The sequence below is a fragment of the Somniosus microcephalus genome, chromosome 19 (assembly GCF_052327205.1).
Source record: "Somniosus microcephalus isolate GS21.2 chromosome 19, FLI_Smic_1.0, whole genome shotgun sequence".
NCBI lineage: Eukaryota > Metazoa > Chordata > Chondrichthyes > Squaliformes > Somniosidae > Somniosus > Somniosus microcephalus.
The window spans coordinates 18,324,726-18,338,304 of NC_141005.1; the positions used below are offsets into that span (position 1 = coordinate 18,324,726).

Here is a 13,579-nt window from a genome sequence, read left to right on the forward strand (position 1 = left end):
GTAAGATAGATAAGCTAAATACGTGGCTTGAGCAGTGGTGCAAGGGAGAGGGATTTAAATTCTTGAGGCATTGGAACCAGTTCTTGGGGAGGAGTGACCTGTACCAAGGGGACGGTCTACACCTGAACTGTGAGGGAGCCGATGTCCTCGGGGTAATATTTTCTAGGGCGGTTCGGGAGGATTTAAACTAATTTGGCAGGGGGATGGGAACCTAGATAGTGGAAAAGAGGGAAGTCATATGAAGTCAGAAATAGATGGTAGAAAGGTGAGAAGCAATAAGCAAAGGAGAGAAACACAAAGGGCCAAACTAATTCATAATGAGAGTGTGAAAAAAGCAAGCCTGAAGGCTTTGTATCTTAATGCTAGAAGCATTAGGAACAAGGTGGATGAATTAGTTGTGGAAATAGAGGTAAACAAGTATGATTTGATTGGGATTACAGAAACGTGGCTGCAGGGTGGGCAAGGCTGGGAACTTAACATCCAGGGATATACAATATTTAGGAAGGATCGGCAAAAAGGTAGGGGAGGTGGGGTAGCATTGCTGGTAAAGGAGGGGATTAATGCAATGGAAAGGAAGGATATTAACTCGGATGAAACGGAATCTGTATGGGTAGAAATGAGAAATAGCAAGGGGAGGAAAACGTTAGTGGGTGTGATATATAGGCCTCCAAATAGTAATATGGAGGTGAGGGAAGGCATAAAAAGGGAAATTAGAGAAGCGTGCGATAAGAGCACAGCTGTCATCATGGGTGACTTTAATTTACATATTGATTGGACTACCCAAATTAGTAAAAATTCTGAGGAGGAGGAATTCCTGGAATGTTTTCGGGACGGTTATCTGGACCAATATGTCGAGGAGCCGACTCGAGATCAGGCCATTTTAGACTGGGTATTGTGCAATGAGAAGGGACTTATCAACAATCTTCTTGTACGAGGCCCCTTGGGTCAGAGCGATCATAATATGATCGAGCTCTCAGTCGAGATGGAGAGTGAGGAAATTGAATCAGAGACTAAGGTCCAGAACTTAAATAAAGGGAATTACGAGGGTATGAGACGGGAATTGGGTAAGATTGATTGGGTGGTGTTTCTGGGGGGATTGACAGTGGATAGACAATGGCAAGCATTCAAAGATAGAATGGAAGAATTCCAGAACATGTTTATACCGGTTTGGCATAAAAATAAACCTAAAAAGGTGGCTCAACCGTGGATAACGAGGGAAATTAGGGACAGCATAAAATCAAAAAGGGCATATCAACTGGCAAAAAAAAGCACCAGACCGGAAGATTGGGGGCAGTACAGGATACAGCAAAAGAGGACAAAGGGATTAATCAGGAAGGGGAAAATAGAATACGAAAGTAAACTTGCAGCAAACATAAAGACAGACTGCAAAAGCTTTTATCGGTATATCAGGAGGAAAAGACTGGTAAAATCCCAAGTCGGTCCCTTGCAGTCCGATTCGGGAGAATATATAATGGAGAATAAGGAAATGGCAGACCAATTAAACTCATACTTTGGTTCTGTATTCACAAAGGAGGACACAAATAACCTCCCAGGAATATCGGCAAACATAGGGACTAATGAGAGGGAGGAGCTGACAGAAATTAGTATCTCTAGGGATATGGTGTTGGGTAAGTTGAGGGGACTGAAGGCCGACAAATCCCCGGGGCCTGATAAACTACATCCTAGGGTACTTAAGGAGGTGGCCCTGGAGATAGCAGATGCTCTAAGGATCATCTTCCGGAACTCCATTGACTCGGGAACAGTACCCGTGGATTGGAGGGTAGCTAATGTTACCCCAATATTTAAAAAGGGGGGTAGAGAGAAAGCAGGGAATTATAGACCAGTAAGCCTTACATCGGTTGTGGGCAAAATGCTAGAGTCCATTATTAAGGATAAAATAGCGGAGCACTTGACAAATGGGGAAAGGATCGGACAGAGTCAACATGGATTTACAAAGGGTAAATCGTGTTTGACTAATCTGCTGGAATTTTTTGAGGAAGTAACTGGTAAAATAGATGGGGGAGAGCCAGTGGATGTGGTGTACCTTGGCTTCCAGAAAGCCTTCGATAAGGTTCCACACAAAAGATTATCATGCAAAATTAAGGCTCATGGGATTGGGGGCAAAGTATTAACGTGGATAGAGAACTGGCTGGCGGATAGAAAACAGAGAGTTGGAATAAACGGCTCGTTTTCGGAGTGGCAGGCAGTGACCAGCGGGGTGCCGCAAGGATCTGTCCTGGGACCCCAGCTGTTCACAATATATATAAATGATCTGGATCAGGGAATTGGATGCAATATTTCCAAATTCGCTGACGACACTAAACTAGGAGGAGGGGTGGGCTCTGATGAGGATGTCAGGAGGCTACAGTGCGATTTGGACAGGTTGGTGGAATGGGCGGATACGTGGCAGATGCACTATAATGTGGATAAATGCGAGGTTATCCACTTTGGGGGTAAAAACAGGAGGGTAGATTATTATCTAAATGGCAATAGATTGGGAGATGGGGAAGTGCAGAGGGACCTGGGTGTTCTTGTGCACCAGTCACTGAAGGAGAGCATGCAGGTGCAACAGGCGATTAAGAAGGCAAATGGTATGTTGGCCTTCATATCAAGGGGGTTCGAGTATAGGAATAGGGATACCTTACTACAGCTGTACAAGGTGCTGGTGAGACCGCATCTGGAGTATTGTGTACAGTTTTGGTCGCCCCATCTGCGGAAGGATGTTCTTGCCATGGAAAGAGTGCAGCGGCGATTCACCAGGCTGATACCTGGAATGGCGGGAATGACCTACGAGGAGAGATTGAATAGTTTGGGCTTGTACTCACTGGAGTTTAGAAGATTGAGAGGGGATCTCATCGAAACATATAAAATTATGGCAGGCCTGGACAGGCTGAATTCAGAGAGAATGTTTCCAATGGCAGGGGAGCACAGAACCAGGGGCCACAGTCTAAAAATAGCGGGCAAATCATTTAAAACAGAGATGAGGAAGAATTTCTTCACTCAAAGAGTGGTGAGCCTGTGGAATTCCCTGCCACAGAGGGCTGTGAAGGCTAATTCAATAAATATTTTCAAGAGAGAATTGGATATATTTCTGAAGGCTAAGGGGATTAAGGGTTACGGAGAAAAGGCGGGGACGGGGTACTGAACTGGTAAGATCAGCTAAGATCTCAGACGAAGATCAGCCATGATCTCATTGAATGGCGGAGCAGGCTCGAAGGGCCGAATGGCCTACTCCTGTTCCTATCTCTATGTTTCTATGTTTCTATGTTTTACTATTTCTAGGGCCACTTCCTTAAGTATCCTGGGATGTAGATTATCAGGCCCTGGGGATTTATCGGCCTTTAGTCCCATCAATTTTCCTAACGCCATTTCCCTACAAATACTGATTTCTTTCAGTTCCACCCTTTCATCAGACCCTATGTTCCCTGGCATCTCTGGGAGGTTATTTGTGTCCTCCTTTGTCAAGACAGAACCAAAATATGTATTTAGTTGGTCTGCCATTTCTTTGTTCCCCATTATAAATTCCCCCGATTCTGACTGCAAGGGACCTACGCTTGACTTCACCAATCTTTTTCTCTTCACATATCTATAAAAGCTTTTACAGTCAGTTTTTATGTTCCCTGCAAGCTTACTCTCATTCTATTTTCCCTTTCTTAATTAATCCCTTTGTTGAATCCTAAACTGCTCCCAATCCTCAGGATTATTGCTTTTTCTGGCCAATTTATATGCCCTCTCCTTGGACCTTATGCTATCCCTAATTTCCCTTGTTAGACACGGTTGGGTCACCTTTTTTGTTTTATTTTTATGCCAAACTGGGATGAACAAATTCTGTAGTTCATCCATTTGGTCTTTGAATGTTTGCCATTGCCTATCCACCATCAACCCTTTGAGTGCCATTCCCCAATCAATCCTACCCAACTCGCTCCTCAGACCATCGTAGTTTCCTTTATTTAAATTGAGGACCCTAGTCTCCGAGTCAACTACTTCATTCTCCATCTTAATGAAGAATTCGATCATATTACGATCGCTCCGACCCAAGGGGCCTCGTACAACAAGATTGCTAATTAATCCTTTTTCGTTACATAATACCCAGTCTAAGATGGCCTGATCTCTGGTTGGTTCCTCGACATATTGGTCCAGGAAACCATCCCGTAAACACTCCAGGAATTCCTCCTCCACAGTATTGTTACTAATTTGGTTGGCCCAATCTATATGTAGATTAAAGTCACCCATGATGACTGCTGTGCCCTTATTGCACGCTTCTTTAATTTCTCTTTTAATGCCATCCCCAACCTCCGCCTTACTGTTTGGAGGTCTATAAACCACTCCCACTAATGTTTTTTTCCCCTTAGTATTTCTCAATTCTACCCATACAGATTCCACCTCATCAGAGCTAATATCCTTCATTACAATTGTGTTAATCCCTTCTTTAACCAGTAATGCTACCCCACCTCCCTTTCCTTTTTGCCTATCTTTCCTGAATATCGAATACCCCTGGATGTTGAGTTCCCAGTCCTGGCCTTCCTTGAGCCACGTTTCCGTAATCCCAACCAAATCGTATTTGTTTACTTCTATTTGCGCAGCCAATTCATCCACCTTATTACAAATGCTCCTCGCATTAAGACATAAAGCCTTCAGGCTTGTTTTTTTAACGCTCTTAGACCTATTAGAATTATTATTTGCTGTGGCCATGTTTGATTTAAACCGTTGATTTCTCTGACTGCCACTTTTGTTTTTCTCCTTCCTATCTTTTGCTTTTATCCTTGTTTCCCTTCCCTCTGTCTCCCTGCTCAGGTTCCCAACCCCCTGCCATTTTAGTTTAAACCCTCCCCCACAGCACTAGCAAACCCTCCCCCTAGGACATTGGTTCCAGCCCTGCCCACGTGCAAACCGTCCGGTTTGAACTGGTCCCACCTCCCCCAGAACCGGTTCCAATGTCCCAGGAACTTGAATCCCTCCCCCTGGCACCATTCCTCTAGCCACGTATTCATCTGAAGTATCCTTCTATTTCTACTCTGACTTGCACGTGGCACTGGTAGCAATCCTGAGATTACTACCTTTGAGGTCCTGTTTATTAATTTATCTCCTAACTCCCTATATTCCGCTGGAACATGGAGCTGTACCTTGGCTTATGTACTAAGGTTGTTGAAGGTTGATGAGCAATGTCTTTCTGGGTTTTACAAAACATTAAAATAATGTTTCATTGTACATGCAGGAATGACGGAAAGCAAAATTTCTATCAAACTTCGTCAGCTGGATAATTTTCCCTTCATTCACATATTTTGCCTGAAAATTAATCAATTCATAGAATCACGGAATCGTTACAGCACAGTAGGAGGCCATTCGGCCTGTCGAGTCCATGCTGGCTCTCTGCAAGAGCGCTTCAGCTAGTCCCACTCCCCCACTCTTTCCCCGTAGCCCTGCAAATTTTTTTCCTTCAGCCACTTATCCAACTCCTTTTGAAAGCCACGATTGAGTCTGCCTCCACCACCCTCTCAGGCAGTGCATTCCAGATCCTAACCACTCGCTGCGTAAGAGAGTTTTCCCACATGTCACCTTTGGACAATTAAATAAATTAAGTTGAAAGATTGGATCATTTATGTAGCAAAAACAATTCATCTTTGGAAAGGAGAGCCTTCATTTCTTGCCTTTCCAGAGACTGTGCCCTGTGTGTCCCTTACAAGCCACCATGCCGCATTTCACATAAGCTGCAGCTTTGGGCAACATGTTCTTTGTTCCTAGTTTCTACCACTGCATCGCCTATCACTTACCCTGATAATGGAGTTGAAATGTCCCAATGCCTCCATATTGGAATGAGTGGAAATACACTGAAATGGTATTGGTTGGGCTTCGGATCACCTGGCCTTCGACTAGGAGCATTTGGTTGGCTAAAACGATCCAACGGTCCTCTTCCAATCCACGGATGGAGAGCTGCTCCCCTTCAGAGAGGTTCAGAGTCTTAACCTGAAATGAAGGACAACACAATATCTCAGTAACTGTGTGTGAGAAGCAATTATTTTGTCCGTCGATGTAACCTTTTGAGGATTGCAGTAGCAGCTCGGAAACCACAGCGATAAAACTTATAACAAGATTACCAGACGGCATTTTTTATAGCTGAATTTTTTAATCAAGAGCCATTTCATTCATCTTTTTATTTGTCTTGCTCTGTATCTATTTTGAAAGTTGCAAATTTTATGTCTGTACGAGGATATTCTCAGCTTCAGCATTGTTGCTCTCTCTTGTAAGTGGACCCCTCGTCCCCTATGATCAGGAGTTTACCTTTACTGCCCAATATCTAGTCATACGATAGCATGACCCAGAGGTCATAACAAGGTAAAACTCCTTGTGGTGTGAATTGGATACAGTAACCTTGCATGTGCACCCATGTGTGTTTCTCCTGACCACAAGAGGGTGGACTGATGAACACTCTAGTGCAGTGAGGTCCATTACAGTTTACCTATAAGATATGGAGAGAGAAAAACATTTAAACTATTTTGTAATACTTTATAATAGTGCAATATTTTGTCTTAAGATGGAAATAACAAAGCTGTCCCTGTTAGCGGGCCAATGACACTTTCTGACCAGTAATTTCTCTAAAACTGGTCAACTAAACTTAAAGCAGGGAGCCCGCAATCTCTGGGGTAGATTTCCCTGGAGCTGTGAGGCGGGGTTTCAGGTGTGTGGGGGGGAAAATCCTGAATTCGGGGGTCCCGACACCATCCCGCCCAAAACCCGCCTCCATGTAAGTTTCACAGGAGGCGGGTACCCGCCCCGCACTGGGACCTGCGGCAGGAAGGGATTAGTGCCAATTAACTGCCTCTTAACAGGTAGTTAACAGGCAGTTTTTAGCCTAATCCCTATTTTGAGGGGTGTCGTGTGGGATTCCCGATGGCTCCAAACCACGCCCGGTTAGAGCAGTCGGGCCGTCGGGTTGAAGGACTTGGAGGGGTCGCGATGTCAGTGTTCAGGTGAGTGATGGGTGCATGAGTGCAAAGGTAAGTGTGTTTGGTGTGTCTAAAGTGTGTAAAGAAGTTTAAATTACCTGTACTTACCTTAACAGCCTTTCTTCCTCTAGGCTGCGGGAGTCCATCACTAACGAAGTGATGGCATTTTTGCAGTAAACACAAAATTGCACCCAAGTGACTACCCTTGTGACTGTTTGTGCAGAATTTTCCTCTTATGCGTGCTCCTACATGGTGCCTCCCCTGTGGCTTCAGCAGATGTGGAGGCCCCTTGCTCACTTTGCTGCTGCTCCTGTCTCGACACCTTTGGCGGGTGTCCTCTGGGGTGGCAAGCCTGTGAGGGCTTGTCAACAGTCTGCTGCTCCTGCGGCTGTGCAGGGGTTGAGACGCCTATCTCACTTGGGTGTGGACTCTGGTGGGGCTCTGACCGAGAGCTCTGCAGTGGCATGGAAGTGTTAGCGCTTGGAGAGGAGCCCCCTCTTCCTTGAGGTCTGCCACTAACCTCCCTCTCATGGGTCAGGTCCCCCTCAGCACCTGCAAGTGGCTGGAGAGCACCTTCCTGCACATCAGGGGGGCCATGGGGACCCGTAACTGCAATGGCAGTCCTATTCAGAAGGACTTCCATGAAGGTCTGGTTTCTCTGTTCAATAGATGCCCATCACTCCTCAAGAGATGTCATTCTATTCTGAACAATGACCATGTTTTCCATACCCTGGCGACTAAGCTCCTCCATGGACGTAGCCATCCTCTCCTCTATGGTAGCCATCCTTTCCACGGAGGTTGCCATCCTTTCCGTGGTGATGCATTCATGCACCAATGACTCCACAAAGGCTCTGCTCATGTTCGCTATGGACTCCTCCATTCGCTCCACACTCACAGCGACCCTAGAAACAAAACCTGCCAGAGACTCCTGCATCTGTGCCTGGAGTTCCATCACCTCTGATCTTATGGATGGACCCGGAGGCAGAGGGTCAACATGCTGCTGAGCCGAGCTGGCAGAGTCCTGCGCCCTCCGACGAGGACTCTCCACTGCTGTCCCTGTCTCCACAATCTGCTGATGCTCACTTGTGAGATGTGATACACTAGGTGACAACACTACTCTATGTCCCAAAGGTCCCACCAAGGTGTGAGTGTCTGCGCTGGTGCTGGGTGCGCAGATTTCTGGTGACGCTGTGCCCTCAGGAGGTTGCAGCTTCCTCTGAGGAGTCTGGCTTCTCAGCCTCTTCTTCCTGGCTAGGAGGGATGGATGCTTGTGATGGTCCTGTGGGGGAGTAAAGGAAAGAGTCAGAGATGTAATGCAAAGGCTACATGCACATAGCTTTTTGCAGATGCTCATAAGTGCATCTGTTACAGCTTCACAATCATTATCAGCGACTCATGCAATGTCAAAGAGAGAGATGGGAAACTTTTCAGTCACCAGCTTGCTGTGTTGCACCCATCTGTCCGTCCCCCATGCGCGAATCATCCTCAATGCCCATAATTTCCAGGACGGCCTCCTCCCAGGGGGTCAGATGGGCTATTGAGGCTGCCCCTCCTCCTGTCCTGGCTCGCTCTCTTTTGTTGTGAGCTCTCTTTTCCTGCAATGAGGGAGACAAGTGGAGGTTGAGTGAGAATGAAGGAGTGAGTGTAGAGATTGCATAGCATAGATACTTAGAAGGAGACAAAGATGGAGTGAGGTTGCAAGACCAAGTGTGTTGTCAGTTGTGTTCAAAGCATCAGTGTGATAGGGAGTGTGAGGGCTGCATGGTCGAATAGTTATGTGAATGTGAGCATAGAGAGAGAGGGAATGGGTAAGGGTGAATGGATGTCAGTGTCAAGTGGGATGTGGAGGAAGAGATTGCTAAAGCTGGGTGCTGGGGAGGAAAGGCAATGGGGATCAGATTGAGGGTGATGGTAAATTCATACTCACTTTTCCAGTGAGGAGAAGGTCATGAAATCTCTTGCGGCACTGAATCCAGGTTCTGCGGGTGACTCCCAAGGAGTTGACCTCCTCAGCCACCTGCATCCACACTGCCTTGGTCTGAGTGGGAGGCCTCTTCCTCCCTGATGAAGGGAAGGGAAGAGCACCTCCCTCTCGGCCCTAACCCTATCGACTCATGCCTGCAGTGCCACCTCGTCAAAGCGAGGAGCTGATCTTGCCTTCCTGCTTATCAATTTTGCTGCAGCTCCCTCACACTGCACAGTCAAGAAGCTTGGCAGTCTGCAGAAGAAGCAAGGCTTGCTGTGGACCTTAAATGCAGCAGCAATGATGATGTCATCGGAGGGGACTTTCAGTCATGAAAAACCCATTTGCAAAGGCTTCCCTCACACTGGAAATCAATTAGCCACTTAAGTTAAAATTGCATCAATCTCCCACATCCATTTAGATTCGTGTGGGAAACACGAAATTCGGATAACACGACACCATCCTGCACCTGAGTTAAAATCCCCCCCATTATGTGTGAATGTTTATTGGAATCATTCTTAACAAATTGGAATTGGAATTGGTTTATTGGAATCATTCTTAACAATCCTCTATTGTCTCAAGTTGATGCGATATGTGGGCCATTTTGTCTGGACCTAATCTCCTATATGCTGAATTGCAATCTGCCAAAAGCTGTATATTGTGGATTTAAATAATATTTTGCCAGATCAATGCACACAGGCTGAACAAATTATGTACAGGTAGATTATTAATAGTAAGCTGCTTCTTACAGTTTATTGGCAACCAACATGTCTTTCAGATGGAACAGTTGGGTTTTCCTCTTCTGTAGAACTTGAACATGCGTGGGAAATCTTTCTGCGTTAAGGCGCTTAGGTTTGCCCACGGAAGTTTGAACATGCAGTTCGAGGTCCTTTGAAGGCACTGCTGTCAATCACTACAAAGGCACAATCAATGGGGATGATTGAATGGAATGCTAATGAGCCATTAACCATGTCATCCAGGTCCTTGGCACCGGCTAAAGCCCTGATAGTGTTGAATTCAATTTTTCTTTTTTTTGACCAGTTTCCAGTCCAAGCAACCTTGCCTGGCAACTCCTGTTCTTCATATAAGACAAGAATAGAGAACGATTCATTCCATTTTGACTTCAATGCTAAAAAAAATATAAAGACCAAAATTGCCTTTTCATCAGGAGTGGATTTTAATATCAAAGGGAGGGTAGTGAGTGAATAATTGCAATAATTGCAGTAACTGTTTAGAATATGCTAAAATACTCCCAATAGCAGGCAATCTTACATGGGGCCAGTTAAGTTTGCTGCAATCATTTTAAGTGGACACTTTTGAAGAATTTAAACAATTTGCTCTTCAGTTAGAAGGTTTAATCTACACTCCACTACTTAAACATTTCAGAAATACAGAGAATTAAAATATCACTGTGGACGTGCTGTTTGTCTTTTTCCTGGCAATCTACTGAGGAAGGATCTATAAGGTCTACTTTCTGATTGTACACGCCTGGTGGGGAGTCTTGCCCCGGGGTGTGTATATATCGAGAGACTGCACATGCGCAGACGTTAAATTTTACGTCTACTGGGATGGACGTAAAATCTACGGGCTGTAAATTTCCTGATATGGACACCGGGAAGGGGTGGCGAAGGTGAGGCTCCGTACCAGGGATGGACCTGTGGAAATTTTACCTTAATATGTCTAATCATTTATGCACTATTGGATATTTAGAATGTATCCAGTCACTGATAGCGTGCTGGAGCAGTGGGATAAGTTCAACTTCTGCCATCTCCCTTGGAATAATGCATTGAAATTGTGCTCTGTGATATAAGTATCTATTGCATTTCTTTGAAATTCCTCTGCCTGCACGTTTAACACAAGCATTAGCTTGTTTATTTTAAATAATTTAATTCTTCCGTTAAAATGGCAGACAAATGAATTTCATGCATGAAGTATTTTTATGCTAATATTCACAGATTGTAATTTCAAGGCTCATGTGCCTGGCCATTGATGGCTTAACTGGGAAAGTGGCTTGTGTTCAATATCTGGGGTCTAATTTTGGGTTGGGGGAAACATGTCCAGGACTTGGTTAGTCTACAGATGGTATAGGTCTATCTACTGCCAGTACTTCCTATTTCCTACATTACAACAGTGACTACACTTCAGAAGTACTTCATTGTGAAAGACGCGATAGAAATGCAAGCCTTTCTTCTTTCTAGCATATATATGGTAAAAGAAAAACCTTGTGCATCAGCTACTTCATAAGATGGTTCAGACTTAGAGGGCTGGATTTTCATTGAGGAGGCGTTTAGGAGGCGGGACTACAACGTTCGGGGTTGTAGTCCCGCCTCCATCGAGTTGTGGCCAACCCACGCGATTTTCACTTGATTGACCTTGTTGAGACTGCCCAGTGGGCTCAGCAGGCCAATTAAGGGCCACAAGGCAACAGGTGATGTCACAGATAGACATTTCATCTGTCAAAAGCTTTTGACAGATGAAATATCAGCGTTTGACAGCTGTTTGAAGCTGTCAAACACTGACAATCTGTACTCCAAGTTAATTCCTTCCTCTCAGGATGATTTAGAGATCTCTCCAGAACAGAAAGCTGAATGCTGCAACTTTTGACAGCTCGCGGCCATTCTGCTTCCTGTGCCGGTGAGATGAGGGACTCCCGAGACCTGAAGGTAGGAAGCCTGTAAAGGTAAGTAAAACTTCTTTAAACACTTTACACACATGAAACACACTTACCTCTGCACTCATGCACCCATCACTCACCTGAACACCGGACATCTCGAACCCTTCAGCCCGATGGTCCGCCTCGCTAACTTGGCGTGGTTTGGAGCCGTCAGAAATCTCACACTTCAACAATAAAAATAGGGATTAGGCTAAAAACTGCCTGTTAACTACCTGTTAACAGGCAGTTAATTGGCACCAATCCCCTTCCCGCCTTGGGGAGGCGGGTCCCAGCGCGGGTCGGGTACCCACCTCCTTTGAAACTGGCATGGAGGCGGGTTGGGGGCGGGATGGGTTTGTACCCCCTGATTTCGAGATTTTAACCCCCCACACGCCTCAAATCTTGCCTCCACGGCCCAATGAAAATCCTGCCCAGAGGGTCCAAATCTCCGAATGCAGGTTCTTACCACATTAAGAAGGAAAAACAAGAACACAGCTTTCAGCTGTTTCCCACTGAACCTTTTTACAACACTCGCAAGTGTCATTGCCTCAGGAGCAATGTCACGTGAAGAGAGAAAAAGATACAAGGTTTAGCACCAAATGGTCTGGAACTCAACAACAACAATCGTTATCTGTCTGCGGCGGGGAAAAAGCCAAATCGTCAAGCTGTCATTTTTGAAGAAACGACTGTAGAACATCTCTACGTAGATGTTATATTTGGTTAACAACCCCTGTGGTGCTGCTGCAGTGCAGTAGTGCCGTTACACTGCAGGTAGCGTTTTGAGTCTAGACTCTACTTAAGGGCATGGCAGCGTCTCTAGTATTTTACTGGTGCCCAGATGCTTGATAAAATTTTAACAACACACGCTGAAATAGGTCAGCGACTGACCTTGCGCATACGAACTCATACTGCAACCTAAACATTTTCTGTGATGGTTACAATTTTAGAAGACGCACTATTACTTAGTGTGTAATTATTTCATTTTGGAGCACCTCGTCTTGATGTTAAGCACAGTATTTATGTGGTCGCCATGGATGAGACACTCCATTAGTTTGATAATTAGCTGAGCAGATAATGTCAAAGCATATGGCATCACTTAAGGATGAAGACTGGAATTAACTCGACAAGAATTGCCCAAGTACAGTGCTAGCCATTTGCATACAACAGATTGGTGGCAATGCTGAAAAACCCCACCTGCCAACCACTCTGAGGAAGGGTTCTTTTCAAGTCTGGCAAGCCGCGAGATGAAAAAAACTGCTGTTATGTTGGTTTCTGTTCCTGGAAATAGCAGTGGGAAAAAAGCAACAGGGCTTCCTGGCCACTGGCCTGAGAGAATCTGGCCAGTTTTCTTTGGGGCGGCCGTGAGGTGCAATACGCCCGTAGGTCAAAAGCTGGTGGCACCAGCGCGACATAAACCGACATCAAACCAGCTAAAGAAACACACAGGTCTCCCGGTAACATCAGCGGGTTTCCGTTTCTCACAAGTACTCAAACAAGGAGTGGCCTCCTCGCATCCCATGACATTTTTCAGCATGGACGGATTTGCTATCATTAATAAAAACAGAAAATGCTGGAAATACTCAGCAGGTCTCTTCTGGTACTATATGGAGAAACAAATGGTACACAGACAAAAATGAGGAAAATCATATCACAAGGTGGGCAAACTGGTCCACCTGGTTAATATATAATTTTATTCAGGCAAGTAAAAGAAAAAACCCTCCTACTATACAAGCAGCAAGTAATTCCTAAAACATGTTTCCATTACTGGTTAGGACAGATGATTCTAAAAAAGATTCCCATTCCACACAAGTGTTTCTTGGTTGACTGTGGACGCCAAGCAATTGAGATGCTGCATTATTGTTTCTCAATATTTTTCTGCAAAGCTGGTTTTCATTACCTAATTATGTGGCGTGTCAATGTGTTGTTGTACACTCAGACTTTCTAGAACATTAATAAGCATCAAAATAATATGCAAGAAAGAAAGAATAACTTGCATTTATGTAGCACCTTTCACATCCT

General features: G+C 45.0%; 1 protein-coding gene across 3 annotated transcripts in view; it reads right to left on the minus strand.

Annotated features, from left to right (window-relative positions):
* The window catches only part of LOC147103585 (seizure 6-like protein), a 321,234-nt gene that overhangs the window by 126,317 nt on the left and 181,338 nt on the right, over positions 1-13,579 (minus strand). For all 3 annotated transcript variants that reach the window (XM_086012034.1, XM_086012033.1, XM_086012035.1), the window contains exon 4: positions 5,772-5,964. In XM_086012034.1, the coding sequence (XP_085868160.1) occupies positions 5,772-5,964 (193 nt within the window). The remainder of the gene's footprint in view (positions 1-5,771; positions 5,965-13,579) is intronic.